The sequence below is a fragment of the Poromitra crassiceps genome (genome assembly GCF_964638095.1).
Source record: "Poromitra crassiceps genome assembly, chromosome: 9".
In the NCBI taxonomy this organism is placed as follows: domain Eukaryota; kingdom Metazoa; phylum Chordata; class Actinopteri; order Beryciformes; family Melamphaidae; genus Poromitra; species Poromitra crassiceps.
The window spans coordinates 51,505,690-51,533,125 of NC_139630.1; the positions used below are offsets into that span (position 1 = coordinate 51,505,690).

At 44.9% G+C, this 27,436-nt stretch overlaps 1 protein-coding gene across 1 annotated transcript in view; it reads left to right on the plus strand.

The window, feature by feature from the left end:
• Window positions 1–2,464: 2,464 nt before the first annotated feature.
• Window positions 2,465–27,436, plus strand: part of LOC310781908 (low density lipoprotein receptor adapter protein 1) — a gene marked incomplete at both ends in the record, with an annotated part of 65,458 nt that continues 40,486 nt past the window's right edge. The window contains one exon of the mRNA XM_083642549.1: window positions 2,465–2,549. Within this exon, the coding sequence (XP_083498675.1) occupies window positions 2,465–2,549 (85 nt within the window). The remainder of the gene's footprint in view (window positions 2,550–27,436) is intronic.

Here is a 27,436-nt window from a genome sequence, read left to right on the forward strand (position 1 = left end):
TGTCACTGAGGAAATATCAAATCCCAAGCTGATGCCATGCTGTGAAACATTCAGATTCTCCTGTACAAACGGGGTCAACAGGAGGGGAAATTGTCTCGTCAAGTATTTAACGATGCAGTGTTCACACCTGAAACAGATGACGCATGCGGCACTGTTGTTCGATTCTTCTTTTTGCGAAAGAGTTCCAGAGATGGTGACGTGTACACCGGGCGGCCAGACATCTGGACGTTGTCTCAAGACTTCAAGTTCATTTCAAGACTGTGGTCGGTCACCGTTGGAGTGAAATAAGGTGCTCTGTGACATTGTGTCGCTGATTGGTTGAAATGACAGCAAGGCTCATAATTGACCGTGAATAATATCAGCCAGTTTCAGATCCAATGTCTTCCATGTAAGAGGAGATACAGCTGAGCCGCGGACAGTGTCTCTTGACGCATTCGCTCTGTCAGTGTTGCAACTTTTAGCCTTCAGGAGGCCTGTTTCCATTGAAACTTGGTGTGGAGGCGTTGTGCTCTCTCTCTCTCTCTCTCTCTCTCTCTCTCTCTCTCTCTCTCTCTCTCTCTCTCTCTCTCTCTCTCTCTAGTTAAAATGCTTATTCTAATGCAGTATTTAACTTGCATTAGTAAGAGCAGTGGCAGAGCACCGCCACAGCATTTTTCTGAAGAGTCTCAACTTTAAAAATAGCTGCATGATTCTGCTACTCACTGTGTATCCAGGATAACACACACACACACACACACACACACACACACACACACACACACACACACACACACACACACACACACACACACACACACACACACACAGCAGCCAGTGCAGTTTGCAGTAGTGTGTGCTACTGTAAGAGCATTCAATTTAAACTAGAGACCCTCTCCAATGATCACAGAGCACCAGACTTCCTACAGCAGCATGGCACCTCAGGCTAATAGCCTACTGTAATAACCCTTTCTAGATGATTAACCAGAAATACATGACTATACATGTACTGTTTAGCTTCCTGAGTGTGAAATACATGACATGAGACATGAGAACCTGTGCCGGGTTGTGGAGAGAAATGAAATAAAGATTTCACCATGAAGGACAAACACAGAATGTGATATTTTATGTGTCAGAGATTATGACTTTTCTGCAGTAGAAGTTCAAGTGACACCTGTAAGGTGAATATATTTATTCCACTGCTTATGTGTGAATGGTGTTGCAATGTTGTAAATCATTTGTGACTAGTTGTATTACTGAAACCTTTCACTAGTGTAGGCATCATCCAGAGTGAAGATGGGCATGCTGTGGACTGGGACATTGTAATAACTATTTGTAGCCAGTAGAGGGCGCCAACATACAACAAATTTAGCACTTTGAAGTTGCCTCTTGCCCCTGTCTTATATCAGCTCATTATCTGTTGCAAAGACACTCATAGGGTCGTATACCACATATTTTTGACCCAGTTCAGAAAAACAGGGGCATTTATGGGAGACATTTTTCTTTGCTTTGTTTTTCATACATTAGGCTATTGATTTTTAATCTAAATTCATGTTGGAGTTTGCTCACATCCTATCATGATTTTGAAACGTGGATGCACCTCAGTTGCCAACCGTAGTGAAGGGCTGATAGATAGATAAATAAATAAATAAATATTATGTATATGTATTACCGTATTTGGATAGTTAATTACAACATTTATCTACTCGGCACTCCAAAAATATCTGCAGAAACTTGAATCCCATAATACATTTTAGAACAGGGGTGCCCACACTTTTTCAGCTTGGGAGCTACTTTTAAAATGACCAAGTCAAAGTGATCTACCGAACATATTTATTTATATATATATACACTGAGTATACAGTGGAAAACAGTGGAAAAACAGTGGAAAAACAGTGGAAACAGTGGAAAAACAGTGGAAAAACAGTGGAAACAGTGGAAAAACAATGGAAACAGTGGAAAAACAGTATTTTTTTTTTTTTTTTTTTTTTTTTCTTCTTCCCCAATGCCACGCGATCGACCACACTACCTTCGACGTATTGGGCACCCCTGTTTTAGAATGATAACATAGGCTACCACTTTCAGAGCAGAACGAAAATAATCATTGACATTCTAAATGAATACCAAACCATACTCACTAAAAGAGTGTTTTTCATGCGGGTTTGTCCTTAAAAACAATCCGGAGCACTTCAGCAGGCTCCGCACAGCGAGGTTGGAAGGACACGCCCTTAACTTTGGGAATGGGAGCGGTTGATGTGTTTGCCCATCAAACTGATCAGTCAGTCAGTCTCAGAGGCACCAGGGATCGGATAGGGAGGGATCACACGCACAGGGTGCTGCTGCTAGCGGTCGGTCTCTCCTCTCTGCCTGCCTGCTGTGTGGTGGTTTTGGCGCATCAGTCGTCGAGCACAGCCCCGCTGTAGGCTACCTGCAGTCAGACCCCGGCCCGGGGGACTCCACCTGCCGAAGACACGAGCCACACCTCGGGATGGATGCGCTGAAATCCGCCGGCAGAGCGATCATCAAGAGCCCCGGAGTCCCGCGGCACACATGGGGAACTTCAAAGCACGAAAGTGAGTGTGGAGCAAGTGTATGTTTGTGTCCAAATGACCGGTTGTGTCACAATGTTACAACACGACTGGGGTTGGAATGGAATCAGTGTAGCGAGCGGTTGGTTCACACTTTAGTAGACTAGTAGTGGACTGTTCTTTAGTGGTTTACTTGGGAGCTTTTGTATGTCAGGCTGCCAAATGTAGCCCCAGCTGGATGTAGTGCAGTGCAGTCTACTAGCTGTAGCCTACTTTAAGGCTGGCAATGGCAACTGATACAAACTGTATTATTTGCTTTGTGTTCATTATCGATTCTGCCTTGGCTTTTTTTTTGCCTACTCCCGTCTGAAGGCTCTCGGTCCTAATGCTAATTCCGCCTCAGGAAAACTACTAAATTCCAGTTGATATCACAGTGATACCACTGGGTACCATGAAGTAAACTCAATACCTTGATTTGTAGCCTATTGTTGTAAGCTATAGTGTTTTTTTGGTTAGGCCTAACACCTGGCTGTCCAAGAGTTAGACCTCACCTGTCATGAGTTATATAATGACAAATGACCGCCCTCTCTCTCGTAAAACACATAGCTCTTTATAGTTCCAAATACATTTAATGTTTTGTCATTTAATCTATCTATCTATCTATCTATCTATCTATCTATCTATCTATCTATCTATCTATCTATCTTATTTGCAATGGTCTGGCAAGAGGTGAAATGCCTCTTGATGGAGATTTCAAGGGGATCAATAAATGTATATTAAGTAGTAGTCTAACAACAACAACAAACTACTGCTGCTGCGGCTGCTACTACTACTACTACTAGCCTACTAGAAAATAATAATAATAATAATAATAATAATAATAATAATACATAACAAAATACAATTAATACCTCAATATACAGTAGCTGAATACAAAAGGGAAACAGCATTACAGCCATAGTTTCTTGCTTGCAGTGTGTATCTATTGGGCTACAGTCTCCAGTGGACAGCTCTTGCTGAGTGAAGGCTCAGGGAGCGCTGTCACATCAGCGGTGACAGGCGGAGGGCGATGGCTGGTTTAGCTTGCTGGCAGCTCACGCTGTCTCTCTGATGTGTGAAGTGTCTTCAAGACTCAGTCGCTGCCCGGGGCGACAGCGCCTGTATGTACGTACGCGCCTCACAGCCGTCAATGCTTGTATCCCGACTTACACAAAAAACAGCACACACACAAAAAGATAGGGGGGGGAGGGGGGAGAATGATTTTATTGAGTGAGCTTTATCAATCACACTCTCAGAGTGAGATTGTGTCATCGATTGCCATGCAGGTAGATGTTTATCGTGTGCCATAACAGGATCATGTGCTGTTTTTGGTGTCTGCTGCTCAGAAAACCTCGATGTGTGAAACAAAGGAGACTCCTATCTCCTACATACCTTAAAGCTGATGCTGGGATTCATGTGATTTTTGCCTCATTCTGAATTCCTGGCCTGTGAATAAGCAGCCACTCAGGCCAGTCTGTATTCAACAGACTGATACATTTCACAGCCAGCAAAATGTGCTTGGCTTCTTCTCACTCTCTCTATGCTCTCTACATAAATGATTGAATTGAATTGTGTCTGTGGGCTTTAGATATGCTCTCATTGGATTTGGGTTATAATGAGGATGCCAACGATAAAGTTGTTTGACATGGTTTGGGATGTTGGCTGTGGACGGTTGCCGCGTTCAGAGAGTTCTGATCGCGACTTATGCTAATTTTGATGGATATAGGAATACTTGTTTTTCTCATCATCATCATCATCATCAGCCACCATGGTGATTTTATGATGACAAAGGCTGACAAACGGCTCTGTTTTTGAAACAGTCACATACACACAGTCACATTGTGCTTTTATTGTGTTAATGTTGTCAGTATGACAAAAAGAAAGGGAGGGGAAACTGAACGAGCATCGCTCCAGCAGCGTCCGGCTGGACTTTTTGGTGCCTTATGACAGACGCAGTTTACATCTGAGAGCCACCAGAGGAATCAGGCTGGGGAGAAAATGTGATGAACACAGCAGGTCACAAAGCGTACAGAGAGACAGAGTGACTGCGAATGTCCAGAAACTACTTAGCAGGCCATTTGGATAGAGGGGACAGCATCTCTGATGCCAGCATGTGGCGTCGATGCGTCAAAGCTGGCTGTCGGAATGCAAACGAGGCATCATTGCAGCTGCTTGCCAAAAAATCACACAAATTAGCTGTGATTAAAGTTGGGAGGGAAAAAGTGATGAATTATCTGTCTGTGTTGACTGCCTGGGGGGAAATAAAGAGATTCATTTTTACCTCACTGTATTTTACCCCAAATACAGATTTTCTCCAACCCCAAACTGAGAAAACGATCAGAAAATGAGGTCGATGCAAGGCTTAATTTCATAACACAATAACCACAGTTAATAGCAATAATAATACAATACAGTTAATTTGTGTTGCGACTGTGCCTTTCAGCTCTATGGAGAGACATGTAGGGGCCTTATTAATAATGGCCTTATTGTGCTAGCGACAGATGACAACACTGACTAAAACAGACACTAACCAAAACTTAATCCAATTTTCTCAATATTTGGCATAATGCAGTGGTACCACTGACAGTGATGACTGGAAGGTACAGTGCCCAACTGAACTGACCCTGCTAAACAGCTCTGGCTGAGCCATTCAAACGGTTGACATATGACCATATTAGTCAGTCACACTTCCTGGGGGGGGGGGGGGGGGGTTGACTACCCAGAAATCATAGCATGTTCAATACCCAGAGACTCCGCCCATCCTTCACAGCTGTCATGATGACAAGATGCATTGGAACCATACATCAGTAGTAGTACATCTGTCACTTGGCCCATCGTCACTGTTACAGATATTTATCAAATGAGAGGAGAAATGTGTCTGGTCATATCCTTAACCTAAGGCCAAAATGTGTATGTTTATTCTGGCTTTGACGAGAGTTCTCCCTGTATTAACAGACGGAATTTCACTTTGAATGTCATCGTGGCTACGGTGCCTTTGAATTGTTCTCTGGTCTGCTGTTTCCTGTAAAGTAGTAAACTAGTAAAAAAAAAAAAAAAAATGCAAACAGGCAGAATTATATCTTCCGACAGGCGATATCCCCTATTAGCGCTTGCGCACCTGTTTGCGCGTGCCTTAATGCAGGCAAGATAACAGTCCGCCTTGTGCATTTGTCCAGGTGTTCTGCCGAGTTTTTCTCCCTCGCCCAGCAGCAAAAAAAAGCATCCCCACCTCACGGGAACATACTTGTAATGATTTATACAGAAATGTAACCGTTTAAAAGTGATATAATTGTCTGGTAGACGTGACCTCCCTGATTTCTAAGTTAAAACAGCCCCGAAATATGTCGGGGATGCAGTTCTCGGTGAGGATGTGCAAACGTTCACGGCACGTGTCGCAGACGCAAATTAGAGAAAGTGCGCTGCGCCCAGCGTCTATTTTCACAGCGCGGCGTTTTTGTGCGCCCGACTCCCAGCGCTTCCAGCTGAAAATATTTTAACTTTTCAGAAAGACGCTGGTGTCGGGTGCTGCTTTTCTGGCAACTTAATCATGGAGAAACTATCGCAACAGAGACAGAAAGGCTCAATTGTGGGAGCAGATTGGCTAGACACTTGATATTTCTGGTGAGTGTTGAGCTAAATCACTGTATTGTGGCGTACCACAGCAGAGACAATGGGGAAAGACATTCACCTGTTGGTCGGGGGCCCTTTAAGAGGGCGGGGGGTTCAGGTGGGGAACACAATGGGCTACATGCACAACTCCACTACTTCCTGAAATTAGTACAGCTTCTTTATTTCCTGTCATCACTATTGGATGAACTGATTAATGTCAGGTGTGCTGCAGTCACAACAATGATCAGGCACACCTGATTAATCAGTTCATCCAACAGAGGGTATGCACGTGATGTCACAGAGGCAGAAGTCACTGTGGGGTCACGCCCACTGAGTCACAGCAAGACTGAGCTTGAATGCAGTAATCAGCCTAGATAACTGACACCTGCTGCTCAGGGAGGAACTTGACACTCGTTTTGACACTCATTCCTGATTGAGGGGGCGTGTTCCAGTGGGTGTGCATACCCTCTATAGTGTAGGACAGGAAATAAAGAAGCTGTACTAATTTCAGGAAGTAAAGAAGTTGTGCATGTAGTCTATTGTTTGGGGAGTAGGCTACAGCCCACTTTTACCTGTATGATCGCAGTTGAAGTGTGAGAAAATAAATCCAGTCGGATACAACTTTGGTTTTGAGTCTTTCTCTCGCACTTCCACAGTATGTGTGTTGTTTGCTAATGTTAGCTGTCAGCTATCAAGCTACTACCGCACTGAACTAACGTTAGTTTCAGACTGCTTCAGACGCTAGGTGGACACAGGCCCTATGAAGGGATGTCAAAGAGGAGGAGAAAGGCAAGGACGAGTAAATGAGATGAATAAGTGTGACTGGAGCATCGATGTGTCATTTGGATTATGATGAGACATGATGCTGAATCAAAGTGTTATCGCTGTGGCTTAATGTGGAGCGCTTTGACTGTAGAACATCATGTCAGATCATGTGGCAGAAGCTGAACGTGAGCCAAGGAGGTCCATGAAACAACACAAAGGCAACACCAACACCAACGCACTGGCCACTAGTGTTTGATTTTGAATACCAAAGAATGGAATGGCAGTAGGCGTACATACAGTCTACAGTGGAAAGCTCATAACACTGTGATATTATTTGAGGGACAAAGTTGGGGGGGGGGAAATGCAGATACTTTGTTATTGCATGGTATTAAAGTGGCATTTTGCTTTCAATGGTCATGCCCCCAATTACAAAGAATGGATCGAAATCTCACACACAGCCCAAGGCCCTAGCCGCACGCACACACGCACGCACGCACGCACGCACACGCACGCACACACACACTCCATAGGCAGGCAAAATTCAATCCATTTACTGTACTCTGTGTATTGATTGACACAGACTTGCTTACACACACAGCCGAGGGTGAGAAAAAGCAAGAGAGATAGAGAATGTGGGAACCAGTTAAATGGAACGATACTGTTTCCCCCCAGACAAATCAGGAAACACTTTTGAAATTAATGTTTAGGTGCCTTAAACTATGAGTTCATTATGAATAGGGCAACGATAAGATAGTAAGCTCCTGATCATATTGTCAAAATCTGTAGCCTAACTAAAACTGTACATCAGATTCATACAGAATACTATTGCTGGTACATCATTTTGTACAGCTAGAACTAACTATGTAGTGTACTTTGACTTACATAATGCTTTATCATCTGTTAAAGTTGTAGATGTTTTTGCTTAATCTAAAGGTGGGCATATATCATCTCATATCGATCGTAGACCCCAGAATTGAGTCAAAATCGTATCGTGGCAGACTTTGTGATATCAGCAGATATCGTATCGTTGTCCAAAGAATCAATATAATTCTCGTATCGTGAAGAGACTTGTGATTTACACCCCTATCGCTGATGTGATCAAAGTGGCGTTGAGGTCTTAAAATATATTGGAAAAGTCTTATAAATGCTCTTAAAAGGTATTGAATTTAACATCAGGTTTCCTGCATATACCCTGAATCAGGAACAAATAATTAATAAAATGATACGCCTTAATGTTATCTATCTATCTATCGTCATGAAATCATAGATTGTTAAAGAAGATAAACTTTCATTATTCTAAAGGTTTTGTCCTATTCTTTCTCATACATTGCATGAAAGAACCTCCGGTTTTTGTACTTTATGGTCAGCAGGGTCCAGACAACCTGGGCACTCGATAAGAAAACCAGTGAAGTAAAATATGTGCTTTGAGCTGAGCTTCAGAATATCAAAAGTAATTTAATTGAAGAGACTTCCTACCTATACTTTGCATAATTCATGCTAACAGACTCATCAGTCTCTCAAATTGCATGCCGCTGATGATGGGTAGATAAGAAGATAAGTGCTAATGAGTTTTCATGCAACACACTTTGATGGTAGTACCTACCTGCCTAATGGATTCCTTGAGAAAAAAATATTTCAAAGATCAGCGGTTGCCAATGTTGAAAGGTATCTTTTTCATAGAATTGATGGATTTAAGGGTGCTTTCTCACTAAGAACGATTGCTTTCGTTCGGGCACGATCGCCCCCTCTCCCCTCTCCCCTGCTGGTCAGCTTTCACATTACAACATTTCTTCCGCACTCGGGAACGGAACAGATTGCACTTGCATCATCAACTACGCCTGGAGTGTATCCTCTCGCCCGTGTGTTGTCTATGTGGTTCGGAACGGTTGGCGTTCACATTCGCAAGTGTTCCATTCCCAGGCACGCCAAAGCGCTCCCCAGACCACCTTTTCAAGTCGATGCTGTCACGGTTCCCCGTTGCGCGCCCCGGCGCAGAACGCAACGCAACGCAACATTCACACTCATCAAACGTTCCGAAACCGGAGTCAATTTGGGGACAAGTGTGCTCGGGAACGGTACCGGGATGCCAGTGAGAAAGCACCCTAAGTCATTCTAACCCTTGGTGTATAGCCTCCGGATCTGTTGAATTCAGTCACAACAAAACAGGTAATCAGAACTTCAGATAATCAGAACTCATTTTAAATTAGTTTCCCCCCCCCCCACCATCAGTTTTTGTTGCAACACTAATTCTGTTTTTTTTTTGTTTTTTTTACTCGGAGTGCTATCCTCTTCTCTTTTATTCTTGACATTCATTGTAGGATTTAGCACCCAGTTATTGGTTGAGTTGGGTTGAGCGTGTTTTTTGATTTTTTTGATATTTTGAAACACTAATTCTATGACAATATATTCATAGTAGTTTTGCCTTTAATCATTTTAAAGGACATTGTATTATCTTTCCCTTCAAAGACGACCTTAGACTTCATGCCCTTCATCATGGGCCATTTGGCCATAAGGTACAGTAGATACTGTGTACGTGACATGAGTGCAATATTCTCCCCCTTTAGTTCACATCATGTTCAAATCAAGCTGCTTATATAGATGCTAGAATAAAGGCAGAGAGGATTTTGACTCTTTCCACTTTGATCAGAACAGAGCGGCATGAGCACAATCCCCCCCAAGACTCTGATTACTTGGATTACTGTCAAAAGCACACCGACCAATCCCATCAACCAGTAGCTCTATAGTCATCCTGACGGTCGGTCGGATGCTTGGTTGGTCCACAAAAAAGTTCACCATCCTTTTGCGGGCACAGTTTTGGCTGAAATTTGACATGGAGGTCAAGTATGTGTGCAGTAGGTGTGTTTGTGTTTATGCCTAGAGGACTGAAATTTTGCATGGCGATCCAAGTGTTTGAAGGTGTGTGTTGTGTTCATGGGCAGTGGGATGTGTGAAGGTGTGTGTTGTGTTCATGGGCGGTGGGATTAGATCGGAATGGTGGGATTTCCAAATGCAGGGTGGCCGAGGCAGAGTAAGGTGGGCTGCCCCTGCCATCCTGCGTTTTGGAAATTTGCATGTGGTCGGTGCAACTATTGCGATATTTAAAAAAAACTTTACTTAAAGTCCCTGGAAACCAGAAATATTGTTTTATTATTTAGCATTTTGAGTTCATCACATCACAGGAACCTATGTTAATAAGCCACCAGCCAAATTTGAACGATGATGAACGTCGCAAAGTATATACATTTAGGTTTGACAGTCATGGCAAAAGTCATGAGAATCAATTAGATTTTAGAGTGTATTTTCTCCCGCGGACTGTGTGGGCGTGTCCCGTCTGCAGCAGGTCTCCTCCGAGAGAGAGAGAGAGAGAGAAGAAAAGAGAGATGGTGTGTGTGTGTGTGTGTGTTCGCGCGTTGCTCGGCGCATAGCCTACTGACAGAGAGGAAGAGATCTCTGCCGCTGCGAGTGCACAGCGCTACTGTGTGTGTCAGTGTGTGTGTGTGCGCGCGTGCGTGCATGCGTGTGTGTGATTCGATTAAATCTTATGACGTGATAAGATCATGCATTTTAGCACCGCGCACACCGCTCTCTTCAATGAGGAAATGGAAATTCAGACCTTGTAGAAAAGTGTCGATTTTTGGGGTTAGGTTTGAAAGTAATGTCAACTACTTTCTGAGGCACACAATTACTCACATAAGACCCTAAATTTAATAGTTAGAAGGTTTTTGTGGATTTTGGTTTCCAGGGACTTTAACTCTTCTTTTTACATTGGAGTGGAACTTCTTGATGTACATTTTCAGTGACATTCTTTTTGTAATAAGATCTTAACGAAGAGGATTCTGAGCTTGAGGGGGTAAAAAGAGTGGAATAAGGATGTGTGAAGGATCCAGTACAGACATATCAGGTCAGCTGCTGTCGCACGTTTCATCACTTAGATGTTCTCCTTCTCTTTATTTTCCCCTTTCACTTTCATTTCTAACATTGCTATATTTCCCCAGTTTTTGTTATAGACATTGCAGACAAAAGGACTTGTGGTGTTCATGCAGTACACACAGTCTGGTGGATTGATAGTTTGAACGGCCGAGTTGAATCTAACCTCCAGGAACAGCAATAAAAAACATTGATATTGATTTTGTGGTATGTTGGGCTCAACGTTATCCTCCAATAACTTAGTTTCAACTCAACACTTCAACAACGTTTCAAAAAATTTCATGATGGTGATTTTCCCCCCCCTTTTCACACGTCTTGAAGCAGCAAGGGTATTTTTCTGCGGCGTTGCACGCAGCAAATATTGATTTGAAAGCCTCAGCTTCATGTTATTAAAAACTGCTGCACATCATATTTTATACTGTTCTCCTCTCGATTGATTTTCTTTGTGAGGCCCTTGAGAGTTGTGTTATGGCAAGTGTATAGACTGAGTGTACAGTATAGTGTCATATGGGAAAGAGGCTAACCCACATTATATGATTCATTATTGTGTTGTAAGGGGGTTACGTTTAGGGGACTTTACAGTACGTTCTTTCAGGTTATCCAGACCTAAATGTATCACTGTCAGTAAGGCTAACAATACACTTCCTGTGATCATGGAGCTGACAGACACAGCTACAGTAGGTTAAGGCACAGCTGAGCCATCTCCACATTGAGTAAATGCTGCACCTCTTCTGACCACGGTACTGTGCATCAGCTGTTGTGTTGGCTCAGAAGAATGCATTACATCCTAGCAGCTTCATGTCCAGCAGTGATAATACACTGCCAATGCCATGCCAAAACTGTCCAGTTATCTCAATCTAAACACATCTCCACAGTCCAGCCAATCAGAATCGAGCGTTCACCCAGTTCATGCTTTAATACAACAGTCTGCTGGGAAACTGCCATACTAATGTTTCAAATGATCTAACGAAGCATTTTTGTTCCAAAATGAGACATCCGTTTTGAAAAATTGGCATCTATAACAAACTGGTACTGTAGCACGGAATCAAAACCTGGTACTTGTCAGTGGCGGCTCTAAACCTCCCCAAATGCGCAAATATTGGGCAGTTATTTTATTCCCCCGGGGTGGGTCAACCTGTGTTCCGTGGCCCCCGGATGGGCCGCGGGTGGGTCAAGTTGTGGTCCGCGGCCCCCGGATGGGCCGCGGGTGGGTCAAGTTGTGGTCCGTGGCCCCCGGATGGGCCGCGGGTGGGTCAAGTTGTGGTCCGTGGCCCCCGGATGGGCCGCGGGTGGGTCAAGTTGTGGTCCGCGGCCCACAATGAAGAGAAAAGGCGTTTGACAAAGTTCCACCCGCCCTGTGAGCTCCAGGCCAGGTGCATCACCCCCAGGCTCGCCTCCCCCCACCACGGGACCCCATGGCCTTAAGCGTTCGGTTGTTATCAATGCAACGTCTTTGGCTCTATGCGGTGAAATAGCTAATATCAAACAGAAATGAAACAAAGAAAAGATAAACGAAAGTCAAGCTCCAAAATAGCGTCCAGCCTTTTAAATACTTTCCTGGTTCGGTCGCAGGTGAAGTGAGGTACCCCCACACCGACGTAACGTCGTTACTCCAGCTGCACTAACGTCTGAGGTGTGTGTGTGTGGGGGCAGGCAGGGGGGTGCACTTGTTGTCTTTCAGCCAGTGTGTGGTGGGTGGGTGCGCTTGTTGTATTTCATCCAGCAGCCCAAGTGGGCGGGGTGAACATTTAAGCAGCGTGATGGTTCAAGCACAGCCCCATCAGGAAACGAGAGGGAGTGTCAAAAAACCACATCGAAATTGAGCGTCCCCTTTTCCATCCACTTTTCCGTCCATGACTGACTCAACCCAAAACACCGGTCTTGCCCACATCGTATGTGTGAAAAAGAAGCAATGCTCTGGTGGAGCCCTGCAGACCACCACCAGTTTGCGAATCACTCATTGACAAATGGACCAACATAGCTCATTGACTTTGACACAGCAAAATGAAGCTCACTTCCGGATATTGTTTGATTTCGTTTGATTGGTTGAATGAATGAATGCTACACGGAAGTACGAGGGGAGGGGGCGGCTGCCCCTAGCGGCTGCCGGGGGAGTTTCCGAATTTGCTCTGTCTCCCTTATCGCCGTAATGCATTATGGGTAGTCAGCTACTTTGGCTAATGTAGCCGCTAACGCTACTTACTTTACATTGCAGTAAAACGGCACTGAATGACCAAATTGATTTAACTTTTAACCATTTCGAGTAACACTGTTTCCATACGGACCCCCAGCGTTGGTTAGTTGTTTATAACGTGACTCTATTTAAAACCTTATAACGTACTCCGGTTTCTGTGCTGAATCCAATGGTCTGAATGTCTGAATACAGAGAAGGCTTAAGGCTTTATCTAACGGTATAAATAACGTTAAATGGTCCGCCATGTTATGGACGTTAGATGTATGGTATCTATATAGTTACGTGTGTCTACTAACATTATTAAATTATCATAAAGTAACGCTATTTTCTGATAATTTGCTCAACTATTACTTGCTACCTGATGCCTTGCGGCACATTACTGCCTCTACCGGTCGGAAGTATTAGAGTTCTTATTATCCAATGTTTGTCGTCAATTTTCCTCGAAATGGGGCTATCATTTGGAAAACGGAGCGCGTTAGAGCATGAAAAAGACTTGAAATTGTTTTTTCAGACCATACACTAATTTGGAAAGTGTTTATTTAAGACGTAGACCGAGAGAGAAGTTGGCTCGTTTCCCATATAGTTGAATGGATGTTCCCGGGAGTGCTACACAAGCTGCGACCCCCACTGGCCATTTGAAAGAAGGCAATTTCCGCATAGGCGTCAAAAATAGGCAGGCTGAAATGCCCACTGGAATCACTGGTCTATGACATCATTAGAGGGTATGACATCATCAGTCAGTGTGGGTATGTCGGCTATGATGACAGTCTATGACATCACTGATGATGTTAAAAATGTCTACTAAAACATCATTAGTAACCAGTTGCGACCGGGCTGGGCATATGCTGCACAATTGTGGGGCATGACATCATCAATAGGCATGACATCACTCGACGATTGTCAGGCAGTACATCACTCGACGATTGTCGGGTATGACCTCATCAGTGGGTATGACATCACTCAACGCTTGTAGGGCATGACATCTCAGTCAGTGGCGTTTGCATGCTCAGTTGATGGATTGTGTTTCTGTGGGTTGCCGCTGCTCTTCCACACCGCCCTGCGTTTTTGCATGCTCAGTTGATAGAGGATATGAGCATATCAACCACCCCACTGCTCATCACCCCAACTGGATACCCCGAGCCTTGGGGAACTTCCTTCTTGTTGGTCAGCAGAGGATCTCTGGTCTTTCGTGGGTGTTGACATGCATTGGCCCAGGGTTGCCCGTCACAGCAGAGAATGTGGTCCTTCCCAAATCCCACTCATCAACTTGGGACATACGTTGGTGAGCACCCTCCTTTTCCTCTTCCTGGGAATCATCGTTAGCAGATTGATAGTCTGGAGTAGTAGTGCGTGGCATAATTGGATGTTTGCATGCTCAGTTGATGGATTGTGTTCATGTGGGTCTACCCTCCACCCGCCCACCGCCCTATTACATTAGCTATGACATCATCAGTCGCTGGCTTTTGCATGCCCGGTTGATGGATTGTGTCCGTGTGGGTTGCCGCCGCACTCCCCTGCTGCCCTATTATAATAAGTATGACATCATCAGTGGGTATGATGTCATCACTTGGTGGCGTTTGCAAGCTCAGTTGATGGATGGTTTGTGTGGGCCGCCCTCCCCCACCGCCCTATTGGGTTCAGCTGCCATGGAGATGCATGAGGACGTGTATCCTGCTGGATGGTCCTCAGGGCGAGGTCTTCAGACCTGTGTCCCCAGTAGACCTTGTGCAGCTGCTGGAAGGAGCATGGGACAACATTTTGGACCCGTCACACAGGGTGGCATATGTCTCTAGTCTTGTTCCCATGCTGCACATCATGTGGATAGAGGTAGAAATAAAATGCATAAGGGTTATAATAGCATCCTGGTTCTATGAATACTTGCCCCCAAGCAGGATATGTTTGGGCCAGCAAACTTATCTGCTTAGGGCCCTCAGACAGACAGATGCTCTGCGACTACAGTCACGCAACCAGAACCAGAAAGCCGCTTGTCTCACTTGGAGAGGATGACTCAGCTGCCATCGGTGTCCACTTCGGTACTGGTTCCTACAGCAACCAGACAGAAGAGGAGCAACAAAATCATCTTGATTATAGAGATCTTCAGGTCCATATAGGCTGGTAGGCTGTGCATTGTAATTGTCCACCATTGAGGCAGTCCCCAACCTCCCACCACTTATATAGCCTAAGCCGGGAAGGGTTATGACATCACTGATGATGATGTCACAATGTCTATGACATCATTGGCCCAGCCAGCTCAAAGGACTGCAATATCTATGACAGCTGGGAGACCATCACTGATGATGTCATAGCCCAAAGGTCAGCAACATCATGCAATCAGTGACGTCATCAGTGAGTGATGTCATCAGTGATGTCACTCGAGTATTTTGATGAGGGTTGTCAATCAGCTTCTTTCCTTGCACTTTCTGATACTTGCTAGCTAGCTTGCCTGGGAAAAAAAGTTGAGTAGCTGTGTGACATATGGATACGGAACACGCATGCTAACTTATGGCTAAAACAAAGGACTACAAAGACCTTTTTTCTCTATAATTCAGATGAGCTGCTGATGTTGAAAACCAGTGGAGATAATTGAATGAGCTTTTATTGATTTCTGTAATCATCCTTATTAATCACGTTGATGATCTTTGCATGCCAAGTGAAAAATAAGGCAACATTGCTGGTGTACTAATGTGCAGCAGCAATTTGCACTCTTTTGGTCATTTGGAAACAATTTTGTTGAAAATGATTACCGGTATATAAAATTATTATATAAATCATTATCAGGGGTCCAAGCACATAGTGCATAGATCCCTATTGTAATTGTTCTGTTTATCGTTTGGTCTATCTATCCACCTTATTTTTGAATGCCCCACTGCAAAATAATTATGGGTACAAGGTCCGGTTTAACGTGACTTGATTGTTGCAGCTTGCCATTTCCTTTGTTATACTCGGCTGTATTCAGACCCGAATTATAAACCGGAAACCGGAGTACGTTATAAACGTTATAAATATAGTCACGTTATAAACAACTAACCAACGCTGGGGGTCCGTATGGAAACAGTGTTACTCGAAATTGTTAAAAGTTAAATAAATGTTGTCATTCAGTGGCGTTTTACTGCCATGTAAAGTAACTAAAGGTTAGCCGCTAGCATTAGCCACAGTAGCCGACTACCCATAATGCATTACGTTATCCCAGCACCCGAACGACATTTAATGCATAAAATAAAGCTGAAAACGAAAACCAGATTTCTAAATAGCCGTTATTTTGATCAACTGAGCACACAAGGGTAATCTAAATGGTTACTTTGACCGTCTACATTTTTTTCTAAACTTATAAAAGTGACATATTAACCCTTACGGCTGTAGAGCAGAATGGCTCTGCTGTAAAACCCTCATAGACGTTTTTTTTTTGGTCAAGTTAAAACCGTCTATTACACCGGAAGAAGCACCCATAGGCATCATGGCAGCTAGAAATAAGGTGGATAACAATTCACTATTTTCTTTTTAAAAGTTAGTTTAAACGATGAATCGATTATAAAAAGAAATAGTTGCCGATTCATTTTCTGTCGATTGACTAATTGATTAATCGACTAATCGTTGCCGCTCTAGTGATTTAGTTTGAATGTAACTAGATATCTAGATAATCTCATGCAGTTTGCTCTTTTAAGTTTCAAGTCATTCCCACACTACAGCATAGCTCTCTGTGTGTTAACCCCTTTATGCTTTATTGTGATCCTCCAGAGAGCGAGAGCTCAGAAGCGGAGGCGTTGGTCAGTGTCTGTCTAACATCCATCAGTCAGTTGGAGGGCTCTAAAGTGCTCTACCGCATTAGGGGGGATTCCCACGGGAAGCCCCCCCCCCCCACCATCTTTTAAAGGGGCACAGAGCCACACTGTCTCAAATTAGATCAGCAGCTCTTTGAAGCGGCTCGCTTGCTTTGGTCTGATAATGGATGAGAAAGCTAATGATCGGCGCTTGTGTTGTTTTCCTCGCACTTAAATTGAAATGGGGATTGGATTGTCCGGATTTTCCTTTTTTCCGTGTTTCTTTAACAACTCGCAGCTTTTGAAACGAAACCACATTTCCGACCTATTGTTCCATGCATTGGTTTGTTGTGTTTATTGAGGGAGCTATTTATAGTTGATGAAGATGTTGAAAAGGAAGGAAGCCAGCGGACACTCCAGGGGGGGAAAGATCTGTATCAGCAGAGAGGAGATAATCCACTGTTTGAATTGCAAATGAAAACAATCCTTTCACGCTGCTGAACAATTATGCTTTATGAATCAAATAGCTGCAAGGAAATATCCCCCCCTCCCCCCCTTCCTCCCCAGTATGGAAGCATCGCATTGTTCATTCTGGGAATAGACCCTTTTCACGGGGGCCATTTTGTGTCGAAAAGGCAGGGTAAACACAGGTGCAAACAACACACTAATGAGGGTTTCCAAATTCCAATCATGGAAGTTGGAAACCCTCATTAGTGTTTTGCTTGCACCTGTGTTTACCCTGCCTTATATCGACACAACATGGCCCCTGTGAAAAGTGGCTATTTGGTTTCGGCATCTTTCTGGCAAATCCTCCTCTTCGTCTATCGTATCTTACTGTTCCTGCAACAGATCTCGGTGAAGTATTATATACTCCTCAGTTTTTCACTAAAATACCCATTTCTACAGATTTGGAAGCTGTTTTAGAAATGTATAAATAATTACTTCAGTTTGGAATAGAGCTCAACCGACAGTCACGTGACTTTTTGTGACGTTTCCAGCCCCATTTAGTCGATTTGTCATTTCCTGAACCTAGAAATGTTCTTTCCTATGAAGTTTTTTTGTTGATTTGTGTTAATATGGGGACCTTGAACAATTTTAGCTTGGTTGCCCAAAGGGCAACGTTGGGCATTTGCATAATCCAAGATGGCCACCGAACGCCGTCTCAAAAATTTTACTTTTGACCCGCTTGTCCTAGAATGATGTGTAATACCTCTTTTTTAGGGTTTTCATGTGTGTAGAATCCAATTCTGATGTTGTTTTTTTAATTAAAGGTCAATCTCATGTGCTAAAGTTCAGGTCAAAGTTACATTTTACCTCTGGTGCACGCTTATACACTACACTGGCCCTAAGAAGGTAATTCCTCCTGAAATACCAACTGACAAGAACACAGGGGTCAGTTTTAAGGAGGTATGTGCTCGACAGGCCAGTCTGGTGGCTGTGCAAGAGAAGGACACACAGTGGCTCAACAGCTTGAACCAAGGGCAAGATGCTATGGAGTGGAATGGTTTCAACAATCAGCTAACCAGGAGCCATGGCATACTCAGACCTGCCAGCACTTATATGTTTGGTCCTTGATTGATGCACCTCCTTCTCATCCAGACACGATACTCACAACCCTGACATACATGCAGAGCTCACTGGTTGACATGGGAATGACATACGTTCACCTCACCATTGACATGCAACTGTTTGTTGTAACCAAGCAGATATGCTGGAACCAGCCAGGGCAGTTCAATAACGTAATCGGCCATCCCGGTGGGATGCATATTATACAGTCATTCCTCAGCTGCATCGCAAAACTGATGCAAGGTTCAGCACTGGAAGTGTATGTGGCGGCAGCATATGGAGGGCTGACAGGCATCTTCAATGGTAAGTCCTGGGTGAAAGCCATGAGGGCCTTTCGGGGTGTATTAGCAGCACTCTTGAAGCGGTTTCTATCAACTGGGCTGAAGACATTTGAACAGATAGAGCAGTACCTGGACACTGCTCGCCTCCATCCCACTGGTCGACACTGGGTAGACAACTTCATTCTTCCTACACTTCTCATCCACCAGTTTGAACGTGCTGAGAGAGAAGGTGACATTTACTTGAAGCAGCAGACCATTTTATTTTTATTTTATTTTTATTTAACCTTTATTTAACCAGGCAAGTCATTAAGAACAAATTCTTATTTACAATGGCGACCTGACCATGGAGTGCATGATGAAGTACTTCTTCCTTGCTGGCCATGTGCAGTATGCTCGATATCTGACCCAGTACCTGCTGGAGATGCGTGCGCTCCATGCCACCGAGGCTAAGCCAGACCTTGTCTGTCGGCACCATGATGGATACTGGATCGCTGTCTCTGCTGACCAGTTTGGTGAGCAGACTGCCATAAAGATTGGCAAAGGAGCTCTCAAGGGCATGACACTGTCTGCTGAGCTCGTGTGTGAGTGGATTGATGCCTTCCCCATCACTGTACATATATCAGACTGTGTGGATCATATGTACTCTGCTTATACACCAGGTCAAAAAGCACAGAAACCGCACAAAGAGGAATTGAAGCACCGGCGTGTCTTGGACGCAAAACATCGGGGTCTCATTGATGCAGAGGTGGAGAAGTATCCTCACCCACTGGAAGATCACCGCCCTCATCTGTACAATCCCGTCACTGGCCAAATTGCACCTGCTGTTGTGAATGTTGCTGACTCGATTGTGATTGGAGAAAAGATGGAGAATAAATACATTGCCAGTCTACGTAATGGGTTTTACAACCCTATCAGTAGCCCCATCAAGACGATGTCTGTTCTCAAGAAAAAGGTGAAGGGAAACAAAGTCAGGCCAGTAATAGACCTTAAGAACATTTTTCTCCGATTATTGGTGATTGGTCAGCGGAGGCAGATGAAGCTTGAGCCTCTATTTACCTATGAACTGTGTGCTGTGCCTGCATCGATCATTGATGAGCATGGTTGCCTCCGCAAAGGTAGCAAGTCAGGGCTGGTCAAACGCCTTGGTGTGCCTGAGACATTGCCAACACCAGCTGATATTGTCATTGTGGATGTTTCACAGCTGTTCTACCATATTGTGTGGCCACACGGGGGCAGTCCCTCAAATCTTATCGCATCCATCCAGGGTCGTTTGAGACGCTACCCAGCTGCCACTGAGAAAATCATTGTCTTCGACAAGTACCAAGATGTCTCTGCGAAGGATCATGAGAGAATGCGCCGGGCTGGTGATATCATCATCGACTATGAGCTCTCCATCGCCAGTCCTTTACCCAAAAGAGATGTCATCCTGAAGAGCAAGAACAACAAGCGGAGGCTGGCCTGGCGAGCATGTTGTCCACCTTCAGTGTTGATGACAATGTGACAATGGATACTCTGGATGATGGTGCATTTGGTCATGACGAGGCAGACATCACCATGATTTCCTAGGTGCCGCGTCTATGTGCCGACAGGCCGCAGTGCCGACAGGTCGCAATGCCGATAGCCCACAAGCAGAACCAGCTGAGCGAGGCGGCGTGCAGCGTGTCTGTGGAGCTAACCTCTCCCAGCCCCCACGCCAAACCTAACCTCCCCCCATGCCTAAACCTAACCTCCCCCAGACCCTAACCCAAAACCTAACCTCTCCCAGCCCCCATGCCAAACCTAACCTCCCCCCATGCCATGCCTAAACCTAACCTCCGCCAGACCCTAACCCAAAACCTAACCTCTCCCACCCCCACGCCTAAACCTAAGGTCGGCATTGCGGGTGGTCGGCATAGCGGGTGGACCCCGATTTCCTATGTCCTTGTGGCAGCCAACTCTGGAAAGGGTGTGATACGCGTGCTTAGTGATGACACTGATGTGTTTGTCCTGTTGGTGTATTGGGTGTATCGGGCGGACCTACAGTGCAAAGTACAGATGGAGCGTTGGGATGGGACTGTACTGGATATCAACGCAACCTGTGCTGACCTAGGGCCAAAATGTCTGCAACTCCTTGGCATGCACGCCCTCAGCGGGTGCGACACGACCTCATATCCATATGGCAAAGGCAAGATCAGCACACTAAAAACTTTGCTGGCAGGGAACTTCCCAGGCTTGGCTGATGTACTGGGTGAAGTGGGCGTGACAGAGGCTGATTTGCTGGAGGCAGCAAAACCCTTCCTCCTTGCTCTGTATCGTCAGCTGCCCGGAACTTCTATGGAATCTGCCCGATTTACGCTGTTCACCAAAAAGAAAAAAAGCCCCAAAGTGATGGCCCTTCCTCCAACAACGACCAACCTGTTGCAGCACGTGTTGAGGGCTCATTTACAAGTGATGTTGTGGAAAGTAGCAGACCACCAAGCTCCACCCGACGTGTCAGCCGATGTCACAAAATGTGGATGGGAGATCCAGGATAGTATCCCTGTTCCTGTCATTGCTAAAGGTGACCCGGCACCGCCAGAGCTAATTGACGTGATCCGGTGTCGATGTAGGGCACAGGGTAAGTGCATCACTGAGGCGTGTGGCTGCCACAAAGAACATCTTTCATGCACGTCATACTGTAACTGCTCTGGTGAAGATAGCTGCTGCAATCCATACACGAACAGCCGAGATGTTCAAGCTACAGATGAGGAGGATGATGACATGGAGGATGCTGAGGAGGCTTTTGAGAATGATGTAGACCAGGAGGAGGATGTAGACCAGGATGTTGGGGAAGAGAGTTTTGATGAAGGTGCCGATCAGGGGGGCGAGGGCCTGCTTACAGATATTTAATTTAGTTGCGAAAGATAAAGATTATTGTCTTATTGCATACTTTTTTTCACACTTTTATATTTCTGAATACCAGTTCTTGTGACATGTTAATGGCAGTTCTCACACAAAGATTCATTATTCATTGTCCACCCATAGGTCAATTTTAACATTGACCTGACCTTTAGCACATGAGATTGAACTGCAATTAAAAAAATAACATCAGAAATGGATTCTACACACATGAAAACCCTAAAAAAGAGGTATTACACATCATTCTAGGACAAGCGGGTCAAAAGTAACATTTTTGAGATGGCGTTCGGCGGGCATCTTGGATTATGCAAATTCCCAGAGTTGCCCAAAGTTGCCATTTGGGCAACCAAGCTAAAATTGTTCAAGGTCCCCATATTAATACAAATCAACAAAAAAACTTCATAGGAAAGAACATTTCTAGGTCTAGTATTGAACAGATAGAAATGTCAAATCGACTAATTAGTGAGTTCCCCATTCATTTTCTCCATAGACATTTCGAAAAATCCTACGAGTTCTAAGGCTGGAACCAAGCCAACCCGTGACCTACTGAATTGTGAGTGACCATAAAACATACGGTTTTCAGCAAAAACACAAAAATAACAACGGGGGGGTGGGGGGGGTCTGGGTTATTTGAAAATTCTATTATTTTCCTTCTTTTTTTCTTGAAATGTCTATGGAGAAAATGAAAGAGGAAGTCACTTCCGGGGCAAGAAATGTCACGTGACTGTTCAGCTCTGTGAAGCAGTACAGGCCGGTGGGCAGACAAATTGACCTTGGTGCGTCGGACCTACGGTATGTTAATTGCCACTTCATGTTCTCAACACCATCTTCATTTGGCTGCAGACAGGAGCAACCTGCACCTGTCAGGCACGGACATATGCTGAGTGCTGCCTGCGTCAGTTCATTGGATGGAAGGCACTTTCAATGGACATCACTGTGCGAGTCACCTCCATATTTAATGGCCTTTAGTGATGAACTAGAACTGTCACAAGATCATAAACAGCATGCGTACTGGACGATCCCGTCTCTTAGATTGGAGGAACTGTCTGCGGGGAATGATTTACACAAGTGGTTGGATGCCATATTTTATTCATTGGTCCGACTTTGTTTTCCGCTGCTAAAACACAAGGACAGACCTCGCCTTGTGTTTTGTTCATGTAGATGGATGACTAAAAGCCCTCTTGCTGAAAGACCTCATGTAAAAAGTAGAAGCCTAGACCATCTCATCGGTTATAATAGTCCTGTAGTGCTTGACGAGCCTTATTTGCTCTTTGCAGTTTGCAGAAACTCAGTTTAGCCATTTAGCATGCATTACAGTACAAGGCAAAAAAAGGAGCTACTTGGAGTTTGAAAAGAATATATTATTTCATAAGAAGTAATTGTATCTGCGTACTGCAAAGAGTTACAAACCAGAATACATCTTCAATTGATACGGGCAAACACAAAAACGCAACGCGTTTCAACCGTTGGTCTTCGTCAGGCTGTATAGTAAAACAGTAAAAGCTGCCTATACCACCTCCTATGGTGTTAAATCCTCTCCTTCAAACATTGGTAAATTGGTCTCTTTGTGAAGTGAAGAGAGCTGGAGAGTCTGGCTCCTCCTCGTGCCCTTCCTTTGTGACACCCTCAATGACACGAGCTAGGTAAGAAGTGATGAATGGTGTTCAACTGTGACCCTGCAGCTCACCTCCACCTAACTCTCACACTCAACCAAGTCTCAATGCTGTGCAACTGTGCAGGGGGATTTACGGCACGCCGCGGCGCATGTTGGTGCGAGGGTGGCGCCATCTTTGAAAGGTCCGTCTTGATTATTTAATCATTAGTTACCTGTTTTTTCTTTTGGCTGAAAGTTGGTTAAATCATCGTCAGGGAGAATGGAAAAGTGTGTGTGTGTGTGTGTGTGTGTGTGTGTGTGTGTGTGTGTGTGTGATGTTAACAAAGTAGTCTGTGAACAATCTGTTAATTGAAAACACTCAAAATAAATTATTCCACTCATCTAATGTTGAATGTCTTTGTTTGACCTCTAAGATTATGACTCGAGGGTCGAGGCAGCAGGAGCTGACACACAGCACACGTTTTCTCACAGCCTCAATTCATGGCTGACAACCTCTCTGCTGACAACCATGCATGACATCAACTAGGGATGTCAACGGTTAACCGTTAATCGATTAACCGTCGCTAACGTCGTTGTTCGGTTATTGCTGTCGGTCTATCAGTTAATATAATTTTTTTTTTTTTTTTTTTTTTTTTTTTTTTTGGACACGTTTTTTGAGTTTCCTTGCAGATTTTGCACAGTGTTTTGCATCATGCAACTATTTTGTTCAAATTTTGTTCAATTGTTGGCAGCAAATCGAAATAGGCTATATTTTGTTTAAGTTTTTATGCTGCAAAAGACAGTAGGCCTAATGTGAAAAAATCAAAAGAAATAACAGATTGTTGTTGTTGTAATGTTTACATAAACAGGAAATAAAGCTCTCAAAAATATATTTCCTTGTCATCCATATAAGAGCCAGAATGATTTTGGAATGATTACCTGATCAAAATGTGGCAATAAACTTATAAATTTCAGCAAAGCCAACAAAAAATAAAGGCATAATTCTAACACAAAAAGCATTAACATTTCAGCATCTAAATAGACACGCCTTGTTTGGGCATGAGCTCATTGAGTAAATAGACAAAAAAAAAAAAAAAAAAAAAAAAAAAAATTTTAATATTAAAAAATTATGAATTAACCGATAGGTTAATCGATTATTAGCGTCGGTTAATCGAAAGTGAAATTAACCGAAAATTGACATCCCTAACATCAACTCTGCAAGCTCTTCCACCACCATCCACACTGATCTCCTCCTCCCACCTCCACTGATCTCCTCCACCATCCCCACTGATCTCCTCCTCCCACCTCCACTGATCTCCTCCACCATCCCCACTGATCTCCTCCTCCCACCTCCACTGATCTCCTCCTCCCACCTCCACTGATCTCCTCCACCATCCACACTGATCTCCTCCACCATCCACACTGATCTCCTCCACCATCCACACTGATCTCCTCCACCATCCACACTGATCTCCTCCACCATCCACACTGATCTCCTCCACCATCCACACTGATCTCCTCCACCATCCACACTGATCTCCTCCACCATCCACACTGATCTCCTCCACCATCCACACTGATCTCCTCCTCCACCTCCACTGATCTCCTCCACCATCCACACTGATCTCCTCCTCCCACCTCCACTGATCTCCTCCACCATCCCCACTGATCTCCTCCTCCATCCTCCACTGATCTCCTCCACCATCCACACTGATCTCCTCCTCCCACCTCCACTGATCTCCTCCACCATCCCCACTGATCTCCTCCTCCATCCTCCACTGATCTCCTCCTCCCACCTCCACTGATCTCCTCCTCCCACCTCCACTGATCTCCTCCTCCATCCTCCACTGATCTCCTCCTCCCACCTCCACTGATCTCCTCCTCCATCCTCCACTGATCTCCTCCTCCCACCTCCACTGATCTCCTCCTCCACCTCCACTGATCTCCTCCACCATCCCCACTGATCTCCTCCTCCCACCTCCACTGATCATCTCCTCCCACCTCCACTGATCTCCTCCTCCACCTCCACTGATCTCCTCCACCATCCACACTGATCTCCTCCTCCCACCTCCACTGATCTCCTCCTCCACCTCCACTGATCTCCTCCACCATCCACACTGATCTCCTCCTCCCACCTCCACTGATCTCCTCCACCATCCACACTGATCTCCTCCTCCACCTCCACTGATCTCCTCCACCATCCACACTGATCTCCTCCTCCCACCTCCACTGATCTCCTCCACCATCCCCACTGATCATCTCCTCCCACCTCCACTGATCTCCTCCTCCCACCTCCACTGATCTCCTCCTCCCACCTCCACTGATCTCCTCCACCATCCACACTGATCTCCTCCTCCCACCTCCACTGATCTCCTCCTCCACCTCCACTGATCTCCTCCACCATCCACACTGATCTCCTCCTCCCACCTCCACTGATCTCCTCCACCATCCACACTGATCTCCTCCTCCCACCTCCACTGATCTCCTCCACCATCCACACTGATCTCCTCCTCCATCCTCCACTGATCTCCTCCTCCCACCTCCACTGATCTCCTCCACCATCCACACTGATCTCCTCCTCCCACCTCCACTGATCTCCTCCACCATCCACACTGATCTCCTCCACCATCCCCACTGATCTCCTCCTCCCACCTCCACTGATCTCCTCCTCCCACCTCCACTGATCTCCTCCACCATCCACACTGATCTCCTCCACCATCCCCACTGATCATCTCCTCCCACCTCCACTGATCTCCTCCTCCCACCTCCACTGATCTCCTCCACCATCCACACTGATCTCCTCCTCCCACCTCCACTGATCTCCTCCACCATCCACAGTCGACAGGGACCTCCTGATCCTCCGCCACCATCCCACACCGTGACTCACACATCTAATGGTTCCTGTCTGTCTGCAGAGCAAACATCAGCACCTGCTTTATTGCAGGATATGAGTCATAAATAGAATAAAGGAAGTCAATCGGGGATTTTCAGCATGTACAGTAACAATGGCTGCCCACAAAGTAACCCCTATCCTAATCCCGTTTCAGTCCCCGAGCCCTCCTAAGAACAAAAGCGGCTACTTCAAACAGAGCAGATCAGACTGACTGTGGTGTGTGAGAGCTTTGCTGTGATCCTCTCTAATGAAGCCATTCACAGAGGCTTCAGAAGAAGGTCTCTGATGGGAGGGTCAAGGCTGATGTTTTGCATAATGACTGTAGCTCAAGGCAATTAGCATTTGGCACATTACAGCCAATACTCTTTTTATTAAGATTGTACAGCATTGTTTTTGTATCATTATTGTATGTGTAATGTATATACGACAAAAAAATATATACCTACTTTTTTGTGTGCATTTTTTAACCCTAACCCTACATTTTCCAACATACAAAAACAAAAACAAAACATATAAACCACAAACATCTTCAAAGAACCAATACATACACATACTGTACACTTAACAGATTCACTCAGAAAATAACCCCCCTGCCCGCAGGACTCCCCCACCCACAAACACACAAAGATACATTATTAACCCATCTTGACAACAGATCATAACGACAAGCGAACAGTCTCCACCGCTCGGCAAAGAAAAGACAAGACAACCCAGCTGTCATGGTGATGTCCATGCTCCCCGGCCCACGCACGGCTTCAATAAAGACATTCCACGCCGTAATATCTTCTACTTTAGCGTCATGCATACGGGTCACCGTACCTCCATGACAGCCAGGTCCACTACTGAAGATGCCCATTGTTCAAAAGGCAGAGTATGAGGGATACCTACTTGTCTTGTATACCTACTTTTGGCATATACATTGATTCACAGCTCGTTGCCCTTCCATAAATAAATAAATAAATAAATATATATTTTGGACTTAGAGATCATGTTTACTTCACTTTTAGGGAGCGTCTTCATAATTTGCTTAAACCAGCAACGTTTTTGACAGTCGATTAGATATGATGTCATAATTTGATCTGCCAACAGCGACACGACACCTGTCTCAGAGTTCCCCTCCTCTCCAGTGTCTGCTGTGAGATTCCAAAGTGAACTCAGTCACTTACCTGGCGGACTTACTTCCTCCGCGGTCTGAACTGAACAGCTTTGGCCTTGCAGTGTAGCTCTATTTGCCCGGCCAGGCGGCCATGCATACGCCAGATCACTTGCATCATCATTATGATTAGCAGCAGATAGGCTGTTTGAAGAGAAAGCAATTACTGGGAGTTCCTGATGAATAGGAGATCATGTTGAAAGATCACCGGCACTGATTCAACTGAGGACCTCCAGACTCCACAGATGTTTTTCTTGACTGGGAAAAAATGCAATC